Source organism: Garra rufa, chromosome 1 (genome assembly GCF_049309525.1).
Source record: "Garra rufa chromosome 1, GarRuf1.0, whole genome shotgun sequence".
Classification (NCBI taxonomy): domain Eukaryota; kingdom Metazoa; phylum Chordata; class Actinopteri; order Cypriniformes; family Cyprinidae; genus Garra; species Garra rufa.
In genome coordinates this window covers 44,477,397-44,503,837 of record NC_133361.1, presented here as the reverse complement: position 1 = coordinate 44,503,837, position 26,441 = coordinate 44,477,397, and the positions used below count along the sequence as shown (strand labels likewise).

The 26,441-nt window shown below is 35.6% G+C and overlaps 2 protein-coding genes across 5 annotated transcripts in view; one reads left to right on the top strand and one right to left on the bottom strand.

The window, feature by feature from the left end:
- The window catches only part of clec16a (C-type lectin domain containing 16A), a 65,509-nt gene extending 42,341 nt beyond the window's left edge, over positions 1-23,168 (bottom strand). For 3 of the 4 annotated variants that reach the window (XM_073841235.1, XM_073841252.1, XM_073841262.1), the window contains exons 1-9: positions 22,988-23,168; positions 22,288-22,416; positions 22,052-22,185; positions 21,812-21,960; positions 18,743-18,848; positions 14,482-14,605; positions 14,141-14,315; positions 10,155-10,205; positions 9,928-10,041 (exon numbers count right to left, since the gene is read on the bottom strand). In XM_073841235.1, the coding sequence (XP_073697336.1) occupies positions 9,928-10,041; positions 10,155-10,205; positions 14,141-14,315; positions 14,482-14,605; positions 18,743-18,848; positions 21,812-21,960; positions 22,052-22,185; positions 22,288-22,416; positions 22,988-23,061 (1,056 nt within the window). In that variant the 5' untranslated portion in view covers positions 23,062-23,168. The remainder of the gene's footprint in view (positions 1-9,927; positions 10,042-10,154; positions 10,206-14,140; positions 14,316-14,481; positions 14,606-18,742; positions 18,849-21,811; positions 21,961-22,051; positions 22,186-22,287; positions 22,417-22,987) is intronic. The other variant, XM_073841244.1, reaches the window with a different exon arrangement.
- A 160-nt stretch (positions 23,169-23,328) lies between these two features.
- dexi (Dexi homolog (mouse)) lies at positions 23,329-24,684 on the top strand. The gene is made up of 2 exons (XM_073833222.1): positions 23,329-24,132; positions 24,221-24,684. Exon 1 carries the CDS (start codon positions 23,695-23,697, stop codon positions 23,962-23,964), a length of 270 nt encoding a protein of 89 aa, XP_073689323.1. The 5' UTR covers positions 23,329-23,694; the 3' UTR covers positions 23,965-24,132; positions 24,221-24,684.
- The last annotated feature ends 1,757 nt before the right edge of the window (positions 24,685-26,441 follow it).

Below are 26,441 nucleotides of genomic sequence, written 5' to 3'. Positions count from 1 at the left end.
ATATTATATATATATATATATATATATATATATATATATATATATTTATTTATGTGTGTGTGTGTGTATGTGTTAAAATTTTAGAACAGAGCAGAGGGTTTTCTTTTAAATTCAAAAGCATAGCTTTAATTTAAAGTTAGTTAGATTTTTTATAACATGCAGTAGAAGAATAAAAAGCAAAACAAATGTTTTGGTTAATAAAACGGGTTTAAAAATAAACATCTTTAGAGGAAATGTCAGGTATGGGGGGCCTTGCAAAATTGACCGAAGCAGGAGGGGGGCCCGGCCTAAAAAAGGTTGAGAACCCCTGCTTTAAGCAATATTTTAAACTGTTGTCAATAACAATAGACGGTTTAAAATTGTGTCTAGGTTATACATGTAAAAAACATGAGCTTATAGGGCTGTGATATTATGACAAAAATCATTACTGTAGATTATTGCTCTTTATATTAGCTCTTTAACACCAAAAAGTGAAATAAATATACCTTAGTCTGAGGGAAAAGTTGGGAAAATCGGAATAAATACATAGAAGACATTTGTGTTATTAAACATATACTTATTGCAGGTTTGTGTCATATTCTAACATGCAACTGTGAAAAAATATTTAGGAGCGCCAGTGCGACTGACCCGATCAGCATTTTTGTGTTTGCGTTAAGGGGAGCTTCAAAGCTTTCTACATGTTTTTGCAACGTTGAGTAATGTATCAGAGACAAATCTCACAAATCCTTTCAGAAACAAAGTGTAGAGAGAGTGTAAATAAGAGATTGATTGTGCAGTGTAGAGAGCTTCGTTAATTATAATGGAACTTTGTGAGATCGCAACAAACTAAGATGAGTGACAGCTTTTAATGATTATTGAGGGAGTTTGAAAATTAGATATTGATTTAATACAACAGTTAAATAAACAAGAGCTTAATAATAAGTGACTTATTATATGGCTATAACACTATTGCCTTTCTATTCAAACACATTGTTGTTTCGTTTACGAACAAACGTGCGTTTTTAAACTAATCTAGTGAGTCAATGATTAAATTTCCTATTCATAAAGACAGTCACTTGCTTTATTCCTGAATGAATCACCCTTTCGAACAAATCAAATGAATGAATGATTCAGTAATTAAATTAGTTTCATTTGAAAGTATCTCTCAGTTATTTAAATATTTTGATATTTCGGTATTCAAAATGTTATATTAAAAACATTAATCTTAACATGAATTTATGAATTTGATTGCCACATCCGAGCCTCATTAAACATGAAAATACACCTACAAGCCACTTTTGTGCTCTTCTGTGCCACCTCTGTAGTACAAATTAATTTTGTTAATACTGATTTCATTTGATTGGTAACTTACTAGTCTTCTTGTTCTTATTTATTTTTTAAAAAGCTTATTAAATATAATAAAAAAATACATAAAAGATGACATACATTTAATAAAGTCAGAAAAATGCCATTACAAAAGTTAAATCAAAACTCCCCTGTAAATCACTCAAAAAATTAGCACACAAGCGCTACTAAAAATTAAAGTAAGCGTAAAGCCCTGCCAACACTCTGTGTGTTTGTGTTTGTATATATGCATTTATGCATGTATGTATTTTTTTATTTATTTCTGTATTTGGAACGTCTTTCAAACATTAATAAGCCTTATTACATTTGTAAATATGAATAAAACTATCTAAAACTTTTTCTACAAGAACTAAATTTCATAAATGTTTTGAAATATGTTCCTATAAAACATAAATGCACATAATAAACCTATTGCTGCTTGGTCTTGGCTTAACACATTCACACATTAACCATCCTGGATAACAGCAATAGCTGCTTTTACAACGTCTGCAGAACTTAAAGCAGTGAAAGGAAAACAGTCTCTGGCTTCTCAGAAACAAGAACCCACTAAGACAGGAAACAGCTGCCAAACAGTCAAGGACACACATGGTAAGTGCGGCACGGACAGCAGCGATGTTTCCGCGGAGCTCCAATAACTCACACACCGTGACACGCACTAAGTAGTGTAGTTGGGCATCACAGTAAAGGACCCTAACCTCATTTACGACAACCGCACACGAGATAAGACGTTCATTCTTAGAACTGCAGGAAAACACTGTGAACAATCACCTGCTCGTGGTCTCACAGTTGCACTATTGCACTCTGAACCACTCGGTCTACTTTTCAAAGAACGCCTGCGAGGATTCAAAGAACCCACCTCTACTGTTTCGATACGTGAAATGATGTTCTCCATCTACAGTTTCTCTTCAAGTTCAGAAAGCAGCTTTAAGGAACATAAGGTGTCTGGTATCACAGGAGTTAAAAACAACTCTTGACACACACACACACACACAAAAAAACAGGACCACAACAGGTCATAGTGACACGGTGCAAAGAACATGCGCTTGCAGCTGAGAAGTGGAGCTGTCGGTAGGACGCCACAATTGCAAAAAAAACAGCCATCTGTGGTCTTGCTTGTGGTCACAGACCTAATGAGTGAATTCTATTCAAAGTGCACAAGTATATCGTCAAGACTGAGCTATTTACGAGAAAGGATGGAAGAGATAAAAGGCAGCTGATCAGCATTTGCGATGACCTCACTTTTTGTGCCTCCGCTGTCAAGATAAGCCAAATAGTAAAAAAAAAAAAAAAGGCTAAAGTGTGGTCGTCTGATGTCCCCTCATATATGTGTGACATCACTTTATGAATCAAAACAGATGTGCAACATCCCCCCCCAATGACCAAGCTGCATTCCGTGAAACACAGAATTGCGCTTGTTAAATCACCAAAAAACGGGGTCGCTAAAGCATGCCACTAGGCTACAGGTGCGTTTCCAGCAAACTGCATAGCAGGTGTGTGCATTGCTAACACATGCACTTGCTTGTTGTGCAGTATGTAAATCAAATAATGAGAAAACAGGGGAAGCTTCTAATATGCTGGTGGTTTCGCCCTTCATCTCTGCACTACATAAAATTGATACTTCCTGTTATCTGCACAAGGACCTGTTTGAAATCCTGATCTCTACACACTCGACGTCTCTGCCTGGTCCCTTCTGTGCTCATCCTCTACCTGTGGCTTGCGGTGATAAAGGAAGGTCATGTGATGTGCGTGTATGCGTGTGTTTGGGTGGCAGAGGCTTGCTGGTAACACACAGGTACTAGCATCTGTTTCACAGGCTTTACGGGAAAGGGAAAGTAGGTTAGAGGCAGTGCGGTGATGGTGTAAGGCAAATCGCTGTACTTCAGAGCAACGAGAGCCACAACAAAAGATAGACCAGAACTTTGCATTTACATAAGGATTTCCACTGGCTTCCTCAACTGAGCTCATCACAACACAACACAACACAACACAACACAACAGAGTACGCATTTACTAGAAACACATAGTTGATGCTTTGCTCAATAACCAAACTTCGGCTAACCTCAATTTTGGCATGCATTCAGAACTTTGGCCAGAAATGGAAAGCTAAATATGAAACTCGTGCAGTTTCAATAATTTAATGTTAATAATTTGTGATTTATCTCACAACAATCTCGTATCTCATGCATTCGCGTCATAAAGGGGAAAAAAGGTGTTGCCTTACACAGCAAAATACAGGTGCATTGTGGTGTGCAAAAAAAACTTGTCATACCAGTACAAGTCAATAAGGAGCTTAAATGTGAAATCTTGATATTGCATATCAGTGTTTCCTAAACAATGCACTTTTTGCAGTGGAAGAGATTTTGTCAGATGTTTTTGTCCGATGTTTTTATCTGATGGTTTTCACTGTTTGTACAAAAATATGATATTTCATACTTGTTGAGCTTTAATGATAAAATTCTGCAGTTCAAATAGTGCAACTGACTTTACTTTTGCTAAACATTACATCTGGTTTGATTTACAGATAAATTATGGAATTAATCAGTAACAACGTAATGCATTAAACAACACATTTAAACAATTAGCCAATTAGTGCTGAATAGCATCTTTATTGTTACTTGCGTCAGGTAATGATATCTGAAAATACTTAATAACCTATATTTAACCAATTGAAGCAAACTATTAGGGGTGGACGATATACTGATAGACACGATTAACCGGTAGAAATTTTTAGGGCTGCCCCCTAATTGTTGACTAACTGTTAGTCAACGAAAAGTGGCTTGGTTGACCAAATATTTTATTAATCACATAGTCAGAGACAAATGGCCGCTCAATCTAATGTTAACTAGAAAAAATGTGTGCTATGTAAGTGTCTGTGCTGAGTATGGAAGCTGAATAGTAGCGTGTTTACTGCATGACAGATGGAGGCGCCGGTGCAGTCACTTGCAATTAAAACACTCTTGTCATTTTTGCTCATACAGATAAGAGTAATACATCTTTGGAATGTGTAAAGACTCTATCTGTCTGCACTCACAATAACAACAAAACAGTGTGCTTTTGTAAATTAATGAAAGCACACAGGATGCGCTTTCTGTCGCCTCGGGGTCTGTGAACTTGAGCGTCATAAAAATGAAACGCTGTGTATTACTTGCCTTACAGACATGAAAAAATAAATAAATATAAATAAATAAATACACAAATACACATGTATGTAATCTGTATACAAAGTACATAGAGGTTCACTTCTGCGGAGATGATGAGTCAGTGTCGCCAACTTCATCTCTTAAGCTAAACTATTCAAATGTTTACGCAGCCTCCTTACTGTTTTTCCCTGACACATAATAATTATTACTTCTGTTGGTGTGCTGTGGCAAGCTTTATGTATGCGTTTGAGCACTTATTATGCTATGCAAGCAATTAAAGGCTCATTATTATGACCTAAATGGTTTATTAATAAACATGCAAAATAGTTGACTAATCCCTTAAAATGAATGACTACTAGTCAACCAGAAAAACCTTTAGTCAAGGGCAGGCCTAGAATTTTTTTTTTTTTGAACTGGTAGGCCACGTACACACTGCAGCTAAATTTGGTTGTCAGTTTACCTTTTACTCTTTAATCGTGTTCTGTACACACACACACACAATTCGCTAAAATACGGGAGCTGCATTAACTCCTGAAAACTCCGACAACCACATTTACAAAAATTCTATGCAGCATGTACGGAACTGAACTGAACTGAACAACTAGTTGTTCATGATGTATTAAAACGCGCATCAGAAATGTGTCTTCACGGCAACAGATTTTTGTGGGATTTTGCCTATTTGTAATCGAATGTGACCTGTGGAAAAAAAAAACATTTCCATTTCTGTTTTGTGAAATATTTCTTTTTCGAATTGCCTAAATAACCACGTGACTATAAATTTTTTTATAATTTTTTTCACTTCGCAATTTCATTTTGCGCAATTGTAAGGGGTAATGGAAACACAGCTAGTGTTGCCAGATCTTTAAGCAAAAATAACTATATTGTGATATATATATTGTTACTGTGAAATAAAATAATAAATTACTCATACTGTGATAAGACTTTGGTCTATTAAATTCACGCTTATGCATATCCATATACGTACATATGTGACCCTGGACCACAAAACCAGTCTTAAGTCGCTGGGGTATATTTGTAGCAATAGCCAAAAATACATTGTATGGGTCAAAATTATTGATTTGTCTTTTATGCCAAAAATCATTAGGAAATTAAGTAAAGTTCATGTTCCATGAAGATTTTTTGTAAAATTCCTACTATAAATATATCAAAATGTAATTTTTGAGTAGTAATATGCATTGTTAAGAAACTAATTTGGACAACTTTAAAGGTGATTTTCTCAGTATTTTGATTTTTTTGCACCCTCAGATTCTAGATTTTCAAATAGATGTATCTCGGCCAAATATTGTCCGATCCTAACAAACCATATATCAACAGAAAGCTTATTTATTGAGCTTTCATATGTTGTATACATCTTAGTTTTGTAAAATTTAACCTTATGACTGGTTTTGTGGTCCAGGGTCACATGTATATTCTTATTACATTCACTACATACTACAAACAACATTTGCACACAAAATACAACACAAACCAGGACTTACAGTATAATGTGTTGAGTTTTGCCTACGCAGACAGAGTTTTGTTTACAGCACATGGCTGCACGGATATGCATGCAGTCAACAGTTTTGTGCAAACCCAAACAAATGTAGCAGTCAGCAAAATAATTTCATATCACAGCACTGAATGTAAACTTAATATCGCTGTCGTGGTCTATTTATCTTCAAACACAGTGCAGTTTATATGATCACCAGCACATGTTTACATTTAGAACTTTTTGCAATTTGTGTTGTTGTACTGAACAAAGCCTGCAAAGCGTTTTTGTTTACATGTGCCCTTTTCTTGAAACGATCTGAAATTGCAGCCGCACAAGTCGCACTGGTTTAGGGAAGCTGGGTTTGACAGATTACCGTCAGCTTGTAAAAAAGGGTCTAGTAGAACAAGCTGTGGTTAAGCCTGAGAGGTGAGACACAGAAACAGACCACAAATAAGCCAGAGAATGGGAAAGAGGAAATAGGTTTTGATAATACTGACACAAATAAGAAGAGAGACCATTTCCCTGAAAAGGCCGCATGACTGCCTCCATTTTTTTTTTTTTTTTGCTGATGATAAACATACATTTATCAGAATAATACAGGCGGGTGTGGTGAAGCTTGTGTACTATTACCAGCGCACTTATTAATAACCATTCTAGGAATATATCTCAGACCACATTATTCTCTGTCAAAATTAGATTTCCTTGTTTTTATAATTGGTCTTAAAGCAAATATTAGATCTTTGTCTCTTTAAATGCTAGCTTTTATGGCAAAAAAAAAAAAAATTATATATTTAACTCTATATTCCTTTGTGTGTATGTATGGATATTTATATATATTTTTTAAAGTTTTTATATATTTTGTTCTTTTATTAACTTTATATTCCTATACATGTATAAATAAGGTATGACGGGGCTAAAGGCCCTATATTTTCCTCTAAACCACTAGATGGCCACCTCGCTTTTTTTTTTAAGATAAACGTGCAATTTTGTCTGATCTTTAAAGGGCAGCATAGGCAAATCGATTCTGTGCTTACTTGATCAAATATTTGATGTTTTAAAAAATGTTGTAGATTTAAGTAGCAAATGAGAATCACTAAAATTCAAGAATATATCTTGAGACAAAGGTCTTCTTAATAATTTCCAGTATTGTTTAAGATAATTAAAGCAACACACGCCTGCTGTTGGGGCTAAACGGCACAATAATTAACATGATAATTAATAGAAGGCTGAGTTTTCCATTTGTTGACATGACATTGTTAGATTCAGATGATAAATATTAGGGCTGTGCAATTAATCGAAATTTGATTTCGATTTCTGCTTCAAACGATAATGAAAATGCAGTAATCGAGATGAAACGATTATTGCGCCCCATTCTGCCCTTTTACCAGTGGTGCGCTTTCGCTCCTCCATAAAAGCCAAATTTCACACGCAAATCAGCTAAATCATGTAAGGTGGCTTTCATAAAATGGGACATGCTTGATTTATTAATGTTTCTTTGATGTTGTGTTTTTAATAGCACGTAAGAAAACTTGCGCTGTCCTTTGTTAATGCGCTCAGAGACGGAGCGGAACACGGACATGAAAGTTATCTTTTAGCTCAAGGTGCGCACCTAAACGGTCAAATACACGCAAACATATTTCAAAATGAGGGGCTTGGTGATTATTCATGTAAACTCTTGTCAGTTATGTCTTAAATGAACATAAACAGTTGAGAATGAAAATCCGTGCGTAACAGTATAATGGGTCCGTGTGGTTAAAGCGGCAACACATAATATTCCTTTTGGCGTCTCTGTGCCTAATATGAATAAAACGTAAAAATACGTTTTATACGAGAAACATCACTCACTGCTCTTGAATGAAGGACGTTTTTAGTTTTAATAAGAAACAAAGCATGTTTAACTATTAGAGTGAAGACATTTTATTTTACATTCAAATTCAATTTCTGTAGTATTGTTAGACTACTTTAGACTTCCATAAAAGTATTCAGTATTTTTAAAGCACTGTTTTTTTTTTTTATTTGTATGTTTCTCGCTGTATTGCTATCTTTAAATTAATCACTATGTAAAGTTTTGGAGCCTGTCATAATCGTTTAAATAATCGTGATTACAATATTGACCAAAATAATCGTGATTATGATTTTTGCCAAAATCGAGCATATTTGACTGAGATACATCTATTTGAAATCAGAAATCTGAGGATGCAAAAAAATCAAAAAGACTGAGAAAATCACCTTTAAAGTTGTCCAAATTAGGTTCTTAACAATGCATATTACAAATCAAAAATTACATTTTGATATGTTTACAGTAGGAATTTTACAAAAAATCTTCATGGAACATGAACTTTACTTAATTTCTTAATGATTTTTGGCATAAAAGAAAAATCAAAAATTTTGACCCATGCAATGTATTTTTGGCTATTGCTACAAATATACCCCAGCGACTTAAGACTGGTTTTGTGGTCCAGGGTCACATATATTATGTTGGGTTTTGATTTATTTTAACTCAAAAACTGTTGCTCCATAAATTCAGTACAAACATATATATTTTTCTGCAACCATACACTCTGGGCACAGTGAAAAGTAAAAAAAATTCTTAGGGTGTGCCTTTAGCCCCGTTGTACCCTATATATAATTTTTTAGTTTTTATATATTTTATTATTTTTTTAACTCTACATACCTGTGTGTGTGTATGTATATTTATATCTTTTTTTCAAGTTTTCATAACTAACTGAGTTGCCACTCACATGATAACAGTCTCAAAAAGTAAAAACCTACATTTTAAGCAAGCATGACATTCTCCTCTCTCAGAAACAAATCTGACATTTATGAGATTGTTTTTGCCAGGTGCAAGCTAACGCCTCAAACAGCCAAACATTCGGGACGCTTTCATTGCAAATATTTGCATATGTGCACATGCATGGCCTGGCCCGGATTCTGATATCCAGACAATAAGAAAAAAGCAAAAACAAGTTAAGCGCTACAGGCTGCGCTGCACTACACAATCAGTCTCACATCCACCTACATGCTGCAGTGATGTCTGCTGTGGAGAAGACATCAAAGCAGCCCATTAACACCACTGATATCACAGCGCTGTTATCTGTCTGCCTTACCTCAGTGTAAATACCCTCATGAAAATAACAAGGGCAGAGGCAAACCACAAAGAAGAATTCTCTTCTCCTCTTCAACCATCTCATCCACAGAGTGGAGCAGTGGCGTTTCGTAACTACCTGTTTTCTGAGAAGTTTATTTGTGGCCGATACGCATCTTATATTAAAAAAAGGGCACGGTGAGACTAGCACTCGACTGACATCTTTCAGGTGATCAACAGAAGCGATAACATTTAGCAAGCTAATTGCACATGTGCGTCACTGTAAAACTGACACATTGATTGAATTTTCCTTGAAGTAGAGGAAAGTTTGATGTAACAATTACTTATCTGACACTAAGTAAATATCAAATAGAGGCCGAAAAGCCTCAAACAGAAAGAGAAAGAGATCTACCAAGTGTGTGCAACTGTGGAACAGAAATAAATGCCCTTTAAACTAAATGTCTTTCACATGACTCTAAATGATCTTTCACATAAGGACATTTGACCTCGACATTAAAAGAGTGAAAGCCTGCACCCCGATGTGTATACTGTCCACCCTAAATGTGATAGTAGTAATGTGCAAAACCATTTAGGACAGATAGGGTGAATAGTGCACATTGGAAAGTGTTTTTACAAGCCTGCAAGTACAAAAGAAAACTGAAAGTGTGATAATTATTGGTAAAAATAGCAACTCCAATAGTGTGACGCCACTCAAGGTTATGTGAACGGGCTTTTAGAACCACATTTTTATTGACTAGTAGTCACTTAGCACATAAAGCCTACTTGGTGGGAACCAATCAAGCATCATTCTGGTTAGCTCTTGCATGCACACGCAAATGAAGATGCCAATTGGCAAATGTACTCACTGAAGTCTTGTGAGCGCTCTGCTCGGTCTGCATGGTGAACACTGACAGGTCTCCATTCAGAATGACATCAGCCAGGGAGTGGACAAGCGGCTGGTAGTGGATGATTAGGAACACCTAGAGAGAATGGGACATCATATGTTGTTGCTTGACCACATGCGTGCAGCTTACATTGTAACAACGGTTCTACTCATTGCAAGTCTTGACAAATGCAAAGTATGTTTCTGTACCTGTGACAGCAGGTAGAGAGACACCTGAGGGTTGATCTTGCGCTCTTCAGACTGGAAAAAAAACAGACTGTTATTATGTGGCATGAAAACTAGATAGTTACATGGGGTGAAAATGACATGATAATCATGCTTGGATCACTAGTATATACATTCACTACCATTAAAAGGTTTGTGGTCAGTAAGACTCTTTTAATATTATGAAATTATAATTTTACCAAGCAAAGGTGATCAGAAGTCACAGTAAAGAATTTACATTAATGAATCTTGAAAAAAAATGTTTCATGGTTTCCACAAAAAAAAAGCAAATCAGCATATTAGAATGACTTCTAAAAAATCATGTGACGCTTAAGACTGCTGTAATCTGTGTGCAGAAAGTTATATTACACATCAAGATCGTTTTTACCAACACTTTCGAATTAGAAAGAGAAAGTTTATTTTTCCATTCAACACACTTTGGAAGCCAATTAACTTGTGGTTTAAACAGAGTCATACATGCACAACAGAAGAAAGCAAAAAAATAACTTATATAGTGAATATAGTTTCGCAATAACATAGGGCCATAACATAACATAACATATGGGTTTTCTTTAGGGATGTTACTGTATCAAAAGCTTACAATATGATATTTATTACAATATAAAAAACAAAAAAACAAGACAAATTAAGAAATGTTGTACATTTTAAAGTTAAATTATTCTATCTAATGCACTTTGAGAGTTGAAAAGAGTTCCAAACCATGTTCTTAACTAAGAAAACTCAAGAAAAAAGTCAGTGAATTGACATGTACCTGAACTTTAAAAGGGGGCTCAATCTTATTTTTATTTGTGATATACTGTCTTAAATTACATTCACACTGGTGTTTTAGGAAGCCAAAGAAATTACATTATAATAACAACAATTTTATATTATTGTTATTCCCATGACAGTAATACCCTTATATTGTAAAACAACTACATTGCAAGCAAAATAAATGAAAATTAACATTTCATAGGTATATTATTGCTGCAGTAGGGAAATTACAATAATTCTTACCTAATTTCTACACTTGAAAGAGATATTTTGAATTTGGACTGCAGTAACGTTATCCATTTACACTGCTAGCTGTTAGCCATTCATACAGCACTTTTTAAAGCATTTATTTTGACGGAAAAAGCAGTAGAGCTTTTATTTTGATGGAGAACTTCAGCGAAAACAAATGTGTCTCACTACAAATCTAGTGAAATGCTGTAATCCGCTGCCACGAAAATAAAGCATAACTGATGGCTGTTGTGTACCTAAACGTGTGCCAAACTCACAGCACATGCAGTGCATTCACTGTGAAGTGAGCCAAGGCACGGAAAACACCAGACCATGAGCTGATCACCTGAACAAAGTGCGCACTTTGCTTTGAAAAGCACAGCAAAAACAGACTTGATGAATTTAATAATTTATTTAATTATCTATGTACTAAATTCCTTATTCGTTTTGTAAGGGTAGGCTAGTCTTGTTAATTGACGTGGTTCCAGTTTACTTTCAGTTTCATTCTCTGCTACCCACTATCTTCAATAAGTGGTTAATGTGCATCCATGAATTTAAGTTTTTTTTCTTTACCCGTCATATTGCGATAATGTTACCAATGCATATCTGATTGTTATCATCAGTCCATGTTGTAGTTCAGTTCATACAGAATGTGGAGAAGTGATGTGCGTGTAATTCACGTGCGTATGTTTAGCTTCACAGATGTTAGTGAGTTTATGCTTAGTACTATATACAGATAGATTCTATAGAATCGGCACAACCCTAGTGACCACAATGATATCAAGACAGTTTTTCTATCGCGATACCACGATACTGATAATACTGTTATATCCCTTCTCTGTTTTGTTAAAATGGTTCCTTATACACCTAGCCACATAAATGTGTCTCTGGATATAAATCATAATTCCCACACTATACGCAAATTTATCTGAGATAATGTCAACGAAAGCGACAGATATGCACTTTGTTTTACTCATCATAAGCTAATACTGTGCTAATTTTAATATTAAAGAGGATATACGCAGAGGATAACGTTACCTTCGTTTTTAAAAGGAAAGCGCCAATCCTGATCTACATATGCGTCTATGTTCTATGAATTGTTCCTAATGCAGCTTTACACACCAGGGTTGGGGTCAATTCAGGAATGAACTCAACAATTCCAATTCAAAGAAGGAAATGGAATTGGAATTGGAATTCAACAACAATTACAGGAAACAGAGTTGGAATTGAATTGGAATTACAGGAAGTGGAATTCAATTCAGGGAAATTATACTGAATTCCGTTTATTGCTGTTTCTGAGCATTTATTTGTGATTGCATTTAGAGACATACATTTGAACTTTATTTATGATGCTTTACAAATACCAAGTATTGTATGAAATAGAGTCGATCAAATGCAAGTAAATAAAAATTAGAACTGTACATTATGAATTAATAATTGAATGACAGTGGTGATAAGTTTCTGGATGTACTATACATTCAATATATGATTACCACATAATATGTCTCAACTCACAAAAAAATGAATCATGTTCATTCATGTATTTCATTCACTTGCATCGAATTATCATAATTTCCTGAAATTTGGCATGTGAAATAATCATGCTTAACATACTAAACATACAGTACTTTGTATTTCTTTTATATGTTTGTTGTTTATGTGATTTACAATATTTAATGTACTATAAACTATTAAGCAAATCAAGTCAAATTATTTTATTTAGCAACTCAAGTGGAAATTAGTGGAATTTATTTGATTTCAATTCTGTTTCCTGACATTCCAATTCAATTCCAATTCCATTTCCTGTCAGCTGCATGCAATTCCAATTCCAATTCCAGGAAGTGAACTGGAATTTACCATTCATTCTCAATTCAATTCATGAATGGCCCCAACCCTGTTACACACATCAGAAGTGAGTATAAGGGTTTTTTATGCGTCTTTCTTAATAATATGTTTGTTGGCGAGTTTCGCCACTAAACATGGCTAAATGCGGCTAAAGTAAACATTACGGCTCATAATCCCACACCAGAGAGGGGCAGGGCGAGCAGAGCTCATTTGCATTTAAAGGGACCATGCAATAAAATGAGTTGACCTTTGCAGCGCTGATTTAAACAAGGTAAAAGGGTGTTTTTTACACTACTATTGAGAATTTTTAACCAAAGTATATTATAGACTTTTCATTAAGACCCTAAAGAATTATATGAATTTGTGGAAAATGGGCATCCAATGACCCCTTTAAAATGGTTCCTACACAAATATGTCTCTGGATATAAATCGGACATATTTTCCACGCTATATGCAAATTTAAATGAGATCATGTCAATGAAAGCGACAGATATGTACAGCGTTTTACTCATAATAAGCTAATTTTAATAGCAAAGAGCGGAATAGGAGAGAGAAAGTGGCATCACCACTGTAAAGATAATTTAGTTTTACTATTTTTATTGAAGATAATTGTGTGTTAAGCATCTGCGACTTACTTTTAGTTTCATGTATGGCAGTTTGCATGTGGGTTTGCTGAAGAGATACTCAGCTCTAAGGCAATGCGTGTTGCATTATCGCTGTCGTATCTAACTATAACATGTCATATAGCCTATGAAACACTTGCACACGTTTATACTTTCAATACTTTGAAAGGAGTCAAATTTACATATGTGCTTTCAGCAACCAGACACATTTACTCTTGTCCAGTTTCGTCTGGAATGCGTCCCAGACCACCTCCTGAATTGCTGATTTAAATCTGTCTTGAAAGCATTTCGGAGGTCATTTACACCTGGTCTTTCACAATCAGATAGCTATCCGTTCAGAGAAAAGCACGAAGTCACCAGGTGTAAACAGGCCTATAGTGTAAAGATTTTATTATCTCACTTCCAGTGGTTATGTAGTTGTAGTCTGGTAGGGAATGTAGAGACATTCCCTACCAGACGTATGCTTGCTGTTTTTCCTGACATGTGTAGCTGTGTCCTCACCTGCTCTTGACTAACCAGAGAGAACACGTATAGTGGAAGGAAGAGCCGGTTGAGCAGGTGGTCGGTCAGCACGTCATTGAGAAACTCACAGTTGATGATGAGGATGTCGTTCAAATAGTGAATATGGTCCAGGTGCTCAGCTACCAGGTCACTGAGTTTTCCTCTGTTTTTATGTCTGATGAGAATGGGTGGAGATGGGAAAAAGTGCAAAATAATTAAATCATACACATTGATGAGCAGACTTGATTTCAGGTAAAATTTCACAGTGATCAACTGTGGTCTGCAGTGACACCTAGTGGTGTGGAGGTGAACTGCACATAAAGGTGTTACAAAAACCTTACTCCTCATCAGTCTGCACACACTTGTCCAGCTCGATGACATGGCTGCCTATGAACCAGACCAAATTGGAGAAGTACGGCACGGCCGTTTTGTCCCGGATGTAGTGTAGCATGTGCTGGTTGTCCACTGCAGGGCAGAACCAAAAGTAAACACGGTTACTCACAAACAGACAGAGAGACAGGAAGCAGCCACAGTGATGTGAGAAAGAAACTGGTAGGTTTATTATAACTAATTATTATTATAACAGCGCCAGACATACTGACGGTAAGTGGTCTTTAAAAAGCAACAGAGGTTAATTACAGAGCAATGTGCAATGTGACTGATCAGATGTTGGAGGGTTATATTAAATGACATTCCCTAAGCAGAGTCGCATTTGATCCTAAGCAATAAACATGTTCTGTACGAAGCATGCTGAGATTATTAGATGTTGTGAAATGTATCTAAGCTTTTACAAGCTAACTGTGCAATAAATAGTAACTAAAAGTGGTCAAAAGAGCTTCACATGCACCACTAAATATGAATAAAAAAGGGCCTGTTTATGTTTGTCTTTGTCAGGTAAGGAATGATTTGTGATCTGTATGTAGGATTATGGATGTCATTATGATTAGCCGCTCAATGAACCTCCGTCATCTTTTTAAAAATAGAAATTCAAATAAAACACATCCAACTGATACTGCCAAAAACACCATTGAAGCCAAACAATACTAATGTGTGACAGTGCAAAAAACTATTATCAGTATGTAAATTGTAAACCTGTGTATACACAGACAAAAGAAGCAACTGTTTAAAAAAATAGTAATTTCAAGAGAACATGCAATACAAGTGGCACAAGAAAGTTCTGAATTTGACCAACTTACATGACACTGGAATAAGGCACACAGGAGTCACCATAGAGGGAGAGGGGAAGAACAGACAAAGGGTTAAACAGGATGAAGGGACTGGGCTAGTGGAGCTCTGGGCCTTAGAAGCCAAAAAATGAAACCATCACACCACCTAGTGGCTGGTGCTAAACCTGCACAAGAGAGCATCTGGAACCAAGAACAGCCTAAAAACACCAAACATATCGACCAGATCCAAGAAGCTGCCAGGACATGCTAAAAAGCAAAGCATACCACCCAACTGCTTATTCTGATAATCAAGGATTGTAACTGCATTTTTGCAGTGAATATAGTAATTAGGCATGTGATCTGCCATAACGAGAAAGCCACACATAGTACTTGAACATTTAAGCAACACTTAAAAATGTATGAATGTTATTGCATTACATAAAATCTTAGTCACAAAGGTATCGGCAGACACATGGGAGTTGTTGATGTTATGGGTATTGATCCAATAAATAAATTGAGGCTAATGTTTAAAGGGATAGTTCAACCAAATTAAAATTGTCATTAAATTACTTGCCCTCATGTCGCTCCAAATCCATAAGATTTTCATTCATCTTCAGAACACGAGAAAATTAAGATATTTTTGATGAAATCCGAAAACTTTCTGACACTGTATAAACAGCAATGCAACTACAACGTTCAGTACTAATAGTTGTGTTGCTCTCTATGTAGTGTAAGAAAGCTTTCGGATTTTATCAAAAATATCTTAATTTGCCTTTTGAAGACGAACAAAGGTCTTCTGGGTTTTAAACGACATGAGGGTGAGTAATTAATGACAGAATTTTCATTTTTGGGTGAACTATCCCTTTAATAAAATAAATTACAGACGTGATCATGGATGAACCATGTTATTTCTTTTTGGCCTAAAGACTGTTAAAAATATATATAATATATAAATTAAAGTAAACTGTTTGGATGTTACTTTAAGATTTATTTATTTGTCGTTATTAATGGAACAGAGACATTTTTTATTTATTGTTCTCTTTTCTATTTTTTAATCTTAAATATTATTATTTATTTATCTTTATTGTAGAAGTTATATTTTCCTTTTAACGTAAAAAAAATTAAACGGGCAATAACTAAACACCATTTAATTGTGTTTCTGTGAATTTATGTAACTTTCTATTGGGCTGTGCGATAAAGCCAAAATTTTGTCGACAACTATAATTAGATATTTTGCTGAGCTTGGCAGGTTTGATGACTCCCAAAACTGATATTCCTAATATTCAGTGCAGTGGTTTGTTTGCAGCAGTAACAGAAATTAACTTTTCCAATATGTTTAATTAGATTTTTACATTTTATGGGCATTTAGACTTTATAAGGCCTGTTTTTCTAACCTAATTAAAAGTATGCATCATCTTTTGTGTAAAATTCTTAAATTGAATCAATAAATTGAAATATTAAGACACTATAGTGCTGTTACCAATCAAATGAAATCAGTATCAACAAAGTTTGTGTTTGCAATGCAGATGTTGCACAGAATCTGCATGTGAAGTGGCATTTAGATGTATTCACACAGGCTGTTAAACTGCAATTACATGTGCATAAAATGTTTTGATATTTAAAAAAAATGTTGAATATTGATATTTGAAATAATTTGGGTGGAAAAATGGAAAATATACTTTAAAAATAACCTAAAATTGCCAGTAGGTGGTGGCAAATCACTGCAAAGTGAGTCATTGAGTCATTTGTTCAACCGATTTATTTAAATGGCTGATTGATTCAGTGACGAAACACAGTTGTGTGTTTCGGAGACACAGAACAGTTCTGCTGTGGAATTGGTTAAAACTATTTTCGTTGTCAAAATACAGCAAAAACAAGAACTGTTGTGTCTAAAACGTAAGTCACTTAATATTAACCTTTTGTTTACTGAATTGTTCATTAGATCAATATCACATGCACTTCTACATATATTTGGAAAAAACATCACTCTTCATGTAATATTAATTATATCAGATGATATAAACTTCAAAGACATAAGTCATACAGAGTCACATTTGCCCAATTATCTTGAATTTTGGGGGGAATTCTGAATCTATTTTAATAGACTAAATCACTTAGTGAAAGTGTGAACTCTAAATGCGACACAGTAGTCTAATATACATTATGCAATGAGTGTGTGCACTCTCTTGGTGTGTTTTTTTATAATATACTCAATAATGTCAAATTCACTGCACATGGTTTTTGGTGTCATTTGAATCACACAAGAGATATGAACTTTCAAGTGTGTTTTTGTAATCAGTCTGATAAAATGAAGATGGATATCTAATAATAGCCAATATATTGGTTATCAGCTTAAAAACAAGATTATATTTTTATATTTAGACAATATCCATGTAGTACATCCCTCCCTATAAAATATCACACCAACTAGCTTTTATTTTTAATAAAGACTTGCAAAAGTTTGTTTATTCAATGCAATAACATTTTTACACTTTTAAGTGTTGTTTACATCTCCAAATATTATTCACGACCACTGCACATTAAAGCAACACTAAGTAACTTTTCCCTCAACGCTCCCTCTACAGGTTGGAAGCGGAATTGTCCATTACCGCTGTCGTAAATAATTTAGCCTACCGTCGCGTCACATGCACGTTATTTGTTTGGAGGCTATCAGGACCGGCTTTGGAAATAACCATGTCCAGTGACAAGGTAGAGTATGTTGTATGACTTTATAAAAGTATGAAAACCTTTTGTGAAGCCTGCCGTAAAGCAAGTCGCATTTGTAGTCTCATTTGAACTACAAAACCGCGACCCGACGACCCAAACTTACATAGTGCTGTTATGGCCGATCGAGGGTCGCAAAGCGAATACGAAAGTGCCGTTTCACCCTGTTATGAGTTGATGAACCACTGACACGAGTTCGGAAACATTATTTTAAGGTAAAAACAACTCTTTGGTGTTGACAATTCCGCTTCCAACCTGTAGAGGGAGCGTTGAGGGAAAAGTTACTTAGTGTTGCTTTAACGTCAGTAACATGCACCGATGGCAGTTTGACCTAAACTACAACAACCTCCATAGGGATCCATTGATTAGCTGTGAGACGAACCACAGTTCAAGGGGCGAGTGCCAAGCAGATAGTAAGAAAATGTTAAGTCAGTTATTCAAGAAGAGAAGAAAGATTTCTATACAAGCTCAAGCCAGAGAAACAGACCAGAGAAAGCCCTTTTGTCTTCAGCACGTGACCATACCTAAGTAAAACCCCAGTGTGCATGTGTGTAGAGTCAGCAGCGATCTCTAAATGTAAATGTGTGTTACTCACGCATGGCAGAGAGCAGCATCAGCATGCCCATGCATCAGAGGCATGACAGAGTGATTGACAGAAGAGAGGAGGATCAGGCGGCAACAGCAGCAGCAGCTGAGTCAGGGCTCTACTCACCTTTGTACACATTGAGTGTGATAGTCCTGACCGCGATCCTGACCATGCTCTCTGGGTGGTTGAAAAACTTAATGGCCTCCGTGTACAGGGCAAAATCATTAGTGTGCTAGAAGCATGGGAGACACAGAGTGAGGCCGTCAGCGAGGAGGATTAGCTCAGAGAGAGGAGAGCTGCAACTGGTGACGTTAAACAAAACCTCTACTTTTATTCGCTTATGTGAACCCAGGATGTCTAGAGAGCAGAAGAAATAGGCACATAACGTCACTGACACTGAAAAGATAATATCAATGTATTAAATTGGTTTTAAAATGTGTCTAATTAAAATTCTTGTGATATATAAGTCATACACATTCGCACCTCAATAAGGTTGCCCGACCTCTCCTCTTCATTTCTGTGCTGAAAGTTTTATGCATTTACATTTTACAGTATAGTACTGTTCAAAAGTTTGGAGTAGGTAAGGTTTTTTTTTTTTAATATTTAAAAAAAAAGTCTCTTTTGCTCACCAAGACTGTATTTGAGGCTGTATTTGATCAAAAAGACAGTAAAACAGTAATATTGTGAAATATTATTGTAATATATTTTAAAATGTAATTCATTCCTGTGACAGCTGCAAAGCTACATTTTTAACATCATTACTCTAGTCTTCAGTATCACATGATCCTTCAGAAATCATTCTCATATGTTGATTTGCTGCTCAATGAACATTTCTTACTATCATCAAGAAATATTTTTGTGGAAACGATGATCTTATTTCCCTCAGGATTCTTTGATGAATAGAAAGCTGTAATGGTAAAGTCTTCACTGTCACTTTTGATCAAGTTAATGCATTCTTAATTAACAAAAGATTTAATTTATTTAAAAAATTAACCACATATATTATATATTTTGTTACTAAACTGTGATAAACATATTTAAAAACATGAGTGTTATTTAACTATTTCATAACTATGGGCTCCTTGTGTTATTTAAACAGAAGAATGAAGAAGAAATATGGAGTAATCTGAAAATATAGACAAAATATAAACTACCCATAAAGCGGTATTATTATTATTATTATTATTATTTGTCCTTGAAAACCAATTTACGATGTATCTCATTGAATAAGAATTTGGAGTTGGAAATATTTGTATAATATTTAAATATTATTGTATAATGTTTACTGCTTTTAACTTAAGTGTTACATAATGTGTAGCTACACTGCTGTTCGAAAGCTTGAGATCTATAAGAAGCTTTTTAAAGACGTTTCTTATACTCATCAAGGCTGCATTTATTTGATAAATATAGAACAAATGTAATATTGTGAAACATTATTACAATGTAAAATTAAATTTTTCTATGTTAATATACATTAAAATCTAATTTATTCCTGTGATCAAAGCTGAATTTTCAAGATCATTACTCCATTATTCAGTGTCACATGATCCTTCAGAAATCATTCTAATATGCAGATGAGATTAATGCTGCTTAATATTTCTTTTCTGGAACCTGTGACTTCTTTTTGGATTTTTTAATAAATAAAATGTTAAAATAAACAGCATTTATTTAAAATATATTTTTCTAGCAATATACACTACTGTTCAAAAGTTTGGGGTCTGTAAATTTTTATTATTTCATTTTTTGAAAGAAATTAATACTTTTATTCAGCAAGGATGTGTTAAACTGATGAATAAAAGTGACAGCAAAAACATTGCACTGTTGCAAAGAATCCTAAAAAAAAGTATCACAGGTTCCAAAAACATATTTTGCAGCACAACTGCAAATATAATATAAATCAGCATCACAGGAATAAATTACATTTTAAAGTATATTAAAAAAGGAAAGTTTTATTATTTTATATTGTAATAACATTTCTGTATTTTGATCAAATAAAGGCAGCCTTGATGAGCATAACAGAATTCTTAAAAAAAAAAAAAATTACAAGTCTTACTGATACCAATCTTTACTGCAGTGTATTTTAACAATGATGTCAGACTTTTTATGCATTTCAACCTGTCATTTAGTGATGTAAAATTAATTTATGCTCTGTGAAGATTTAGATCATTCATTTACTAATTATATGTCTACATTTGCTAATATTAGCTTGGTTCACAATATTAGTTAAACGCCTACAGTGTTTTTTGTTTATCACAAGATGCCAAAAAGTTGCTATGGTTAACACTATAACTACCAAAATGAATTAACAGAGACTCGCGTGACTCCTCAAGCAATGCTGTTGTCACTCACAAAACATATTTGTAGCAATAGCCAAAAATACATTGTATGGGTCATGAATAATTTTCCATGAAGATATTTTGTCAATTTCCTACTGTAAATATATCACAACTTAATTTTTGATTAGTAATATGCTTTGCGAAGAACTTCATTTGGACAACTTTTTCTCAGTATTTTAATTTTTTGCACCCTCAGATTCCAAATACCGTCCTATCCTAACAAACCATACATCAATGGAAAGCTTATTTATTCACCTTTCAGATAATGTACAAATCTTAATTTTGAAAAATTGACACTTATGACTGGTTTTGTGGTCCAGGGTCACATATGTCTTTAACAGATTAAACATTAGTTTTAAGTATAATTCTTGTCTTAATATGCACTGGTTTCCATTTTACATTAAAACAACGTCAATCAGTGGAGCATCAGATCTCTCATAGAGCAAATCCTGCCATGCAGGCTCTCTCTATTCCTGACACCAATGATTAAAATCATCAAAGGTGCCACAGAATAAAGAACACATGACGGTTAAGCACAACCATTTACAGTACACCAATAACTTCCCCCTATACAAAGGAGCCCCCAAAAATTTCCATCACCTTCCAATCCACATAAAACAGTTGTAAACTTACAGCTGGGCTACACTTGTCTAAAATGAAAGAAAACTGTTCGAGTTGCATCAACACACAGGAAACACAGTTTTACAAAGTCACAGTGAGCTGTTAGCTCTTCCTGGAAGTGCACTATGATCTGTTACATGCCGAATGCATGCAAGCCCACAAATAAAAGCCCCCTTCTGCTTTCAGTCTATAACCTGTCATTTGAAAAATGACAGTTGCCCCAGCAAAAGCACCTTACCTCGTTGTAGAAGAAGTGCACTGTGTGGTTGTTGAGCTTCAGTGACAAAGTTTTCAAAAAGGAGATATAGTAGGCCATAATTTCCTCATCAGAGAAGTCAAATTTATGCACGATGATGGAATTAACATGATTATTGGACAGCAAGTAATCTAGAAAAGGAAAGAAACAACATATTATATGTTAAGGACATAAATATATAATAAAACATAACACTTGAACTCTGTCCAGGGATTTACTCACAGAGAGAAGTCTCATGACTGATGTTCTCGAAAAGGATGTTGAGCGTTTGCAGAAGCTGGACACACACATACCGTCCGGATTTCTGCCGTAGTATGTTGAGGAAGAATGCAAACATGTTCTTCTCCAAAAAGAAGCTACAAAGACAGAATGATGTTTTCAGACATTAAAAACATGGTTTGGCCACTTCATTGCACATCTAAGATGTGGAAACTGTCTAAATAGAAGGTGAAACTCACTCAAAGACGGAACTGTCATTCTGATCACCCCAGATGAGAATCTCAGTAATGGAGCGGATCGTTTCCACCAGCAGATTTCTGTTGTGATCAGTCACTGTTGTGTTCTTTGTTAGTACATGGTACATGTACCTAAATAAATATGCAATACATTTTACGTTATGAGCACAACGTATATATTTATATTTATTTGAGATCATAAAGATGCTTTCTGCATATTAAAAACTAATTAAGTGACATATTTAATAAGACAGACCATAACTGCTTTCTGCATATTAAAAATAAAGAATGTAATACATTTAATAAGACAGATACTTTTGCTGATTTTAAGATACTAACCGAGCATTTCTTACAACCGTATGGTAACGTTATGGTAATGGCTCAAAACATAGCGAGCTTCCTACCTAGGCGTCAATTTTGTACATCATATGTCTGAATGTCACAAAAATGCTGTCTGGGTAGGCAGCTTACTAAGTTTTGACACCCAGCCTAATCCTTCACATACAGCTCCGCTCTTATGTTCTCGGTTTTAAATCGCAAATAAATCCCGCCGTGAGTAATATAAATGTTTACATTTCTAAACTGCCTATTAGTGACTTTCCACATTAATGACAAACACAGACTGAATTTAAAAATCTTGAACTGCCCGAGCTGAGCTCGCTAGCGTATTAGCTGCAAAAGGTCTAACGTTGTAAAGGCTTACTTCAAATGGTCCAAAGAATGAATGTTTTTGGACTTCCCCTGCCCTCCGACCCAGCTCCTTGAACGGCCGAACATCTTGCAGGTGTTCTATGTCGCAATATGTATGTTTTAACACAATTTGCTAGGCGAATGAATCCATATCCGCCGCAGTGAAGGCCCAGAATCCTCACATGAAAACATACCTGTCGTCCTATCGCTCATGACAGCCCAAACCTCAGTTTTGAGCCACTGTGGGATTTGTAGTTTATTCTGGAAGTTCCTATAGTGAGTTCGAATGGTTCACCAGTCCATTACGGACTCGATTTCCCAGAGTTCCGTGCGAATGCAACGGTTTTGGTGAAGTCATGAGAACGCGCCGTTTGTTTTTGTTTTTCACGCGTTATAAAGCTCCGCCGAGCGTTTAGATGATTTTTATATATGCGTTTTCTACACTACCAGCATTTTAAGAGAGAACCGGGATAACCCTAATGTTAATGAGCAGCCGGTGGCTTTGGAACATTCAAACATGCTTTTCTTCACTTACTTCTTTGCTGTGTAGTGGAACGGATTGCAGGGGAAATACTGCTGAAACGGAGTTGCATCACTGCCTGTTTGACTGAAATGGATGGATTCACACTTTTAAACTGACCTGTTTGATATAAAGTGTGATTAAATGCTTTTAATTCGTTCGGTCTGCTCAATGAGACTGCAACATATGTTTTGGAGTCTATGACACACTCAATTTACTCTCGGTTAGATTCAGTGGAATCGCTAATCAACGAGCTTCCCTATATGTTTTATCTCGGCCTGTTTTTTGTCAATGTTTTAATTCTCTACTATGCATTTTTAATGGAATACATAGTCCTTAATGTAGGGATAGTATTCTTGCCGGAGGACATGGACCAGGCACTGGTGGATTTGGGTGTGCTTTCTGACCCAGCTTCTATTCCCTATGACACAGACACTGAGCTGGATGTTTTTGATGGATATCTGGAATAAACAAACCATGATTGGCACGTCCAGTCGAAGCTTTTCTGGGGAAGATGTCATTTGGCTGATTCATTTGTTTACTGGAGAACCGCTATCAAAGGGAACTACATATGATCTCTGCAGACATAAAAAGATGCTACAGTGGTCAGCTTATAAAAAAATGACTTTCATGCATAGGTAAGTAGTAGTATTTTTTTTTAAGTTATGATTCACACGCAAAGAAAAACTTAAAAATTAATGTGCATTAAGTGTCATGTCTTCACAGGCTGTCCAGGTTCAGAGGACTGACCTGCAAGCAAGCTATCATGCCACATGGAATATTTAACTGGAAGAGATAAGCCGAACAAACTGGTTTTCCATGGAACAGCCAGCCAGTGTCTCTTCAGAGATCAAATTCGGGCACTAACCACTACTGTGGATATAAATATTACATTAGCCTATTTATTTTTAGTTTGCCGTTCAGCACTCATGCAGGATTCTGTGTCAGCCCTGCAAGGGCTTGTTATTACTCTGTAGGCAGAGCCCTTCAGCCTCTGCATGTTTCTGTTCCCTTTAATACTATTTAAATGAGCAATACGTCATGAGACAAACAGGGTGTCTGAATCGTTGGTCTGAGTTTTTTTTGGTAAAGAATCTTAGGAACAGTATATTTGTGACAGCCTGAGAATGATATATTTGATTGAGGTTCATTTATCCACTCAATATATATTTAATAAATGATTACTTTCACTTTGTGTTGCTGTGGTGTCATATTTGACTTTCAAATATCTGGTGTCCTATTTCAGGAACTTCCTGTGTAACATCTGACTTCTCTGGTCTAAATGAAATCACACTTGTTTTCTAAAAAGATAAAGGTCATTGGTCTAGTTTAAAACCTGTGATTTTCTGTTCTATTTATGATTTTGTTAGTTTCATGTGGTTTTGAAAACCTTTATGCTATTTTTCCGAAAGGTTTTAGTTTAGTGAATCATGTGGCATGTTCTTCAAGTAAAAAATAGTAATGCACATACATTAACACATTACATTTAATTGCTTATTTTATGAATATTATTTGTTGGAGGGGAGTTGCTCCACATGAAATATATGTATATATAGAGTGAGAGAAAAAAATATTTGATCCCCTGCTGATTTTGTACGTTTGCCCACTGATAAAGAAATGTATTTTACAAAGCATTTTAGCGCTAATACTAGCTCCTAAATCTTTTGTTACAATCTCTTTTCCAAATCGCAACAAAATAAGGGAGTCACCACACACCACAGCCAGTTATTACTTGAATTTATTCTGATATAAAGTATATCAATATAAAAAGTGAGTATGAATAGTAATCAGCCTATCGGCTGGTAAACGTGTAACAATTATGACAACAGTCCAACCAAACACGGTCTGTAAAATCACCAGAAGCGACAGCCCCGGCAGAGGAAGCTGGCCCAACGGCGGCGGTGATCTCCCAAATTCCTCACATCTCGGTCGTTCTCCGGTAGCCTCGAGTACTCCAGAGCAGCCAACGACGACCAAAGCTCAGCTAACGCTCTCTCTTCGCCATCTCCGTCCCAGTCTTTTCAAAGTGCTCTGATTGGATTCAGGTGTGTACCCGCTCCCGTCAGCCAATCACCTGCAACTCCGAAATCACCAGTTATTCACTGGAACCGTCACACACCCCCCTTTGAAAGAGATCCGTTCCAAACCGGATCAAAAACAAAGCACAAAAAAAATACCTCCACCAACACTACATTAGAAATCATACATCTATACACGTCATTACACAACATCTGACTAGAGTACCACATGATGTTCACAATTCTCTCCATTCTGCCCACCTTGCCACCAGCAATCTGGATCCTGAAAGTAAATTAAGGTGACAAAAAAGAACAGAAAATAGAAAACAACTGTACAACCGTTGTACTTAGTTGGTCAGATCAGGAACACGAGACAACGCATCTGCCACTACGTTGTCTGACCCTTTAATGTGTTTAATAATCAAATTATAAGGCTGTAGAAAGAGAATCCAACGCATTAAGCGCTGACTTGGTGACTGTAAAGAATGCAAAAAAGTTAGAGGATTGTGATCAGAATACACCTCTACGTTCATTCCTCCCCCCACATACACATCAAAAAACTGAAGTGCCCAAATTAAAGATAGAGCCTCTTTCTCAATTACCAAATAATTTCTCTGGTAAGTATTGAACTTACGAGAAAAGAAACTTACTGGGTAGTCCAGTCCATCCTCCCCTGTCTGTAACAAAACAGCTCCAGCACCGACCTGGCTAGCATCCACTTGTAATTTAAATGGCATATCCAGTCTCGGTGCAGCTAGAACAGGAGCAGTCATCAACAACAGTTTAACATTTTCAAAGGCTCTCTGACAATTTTCACTCCAATAAAATTTTACTGAGCTCTTAAGCAAATCGGTCAACGGGGAAACCACAGTCGAGAAATTAGAGCAGAAACCCCGATAATAACCAACCATCCCCAGAAAGCGCATAAG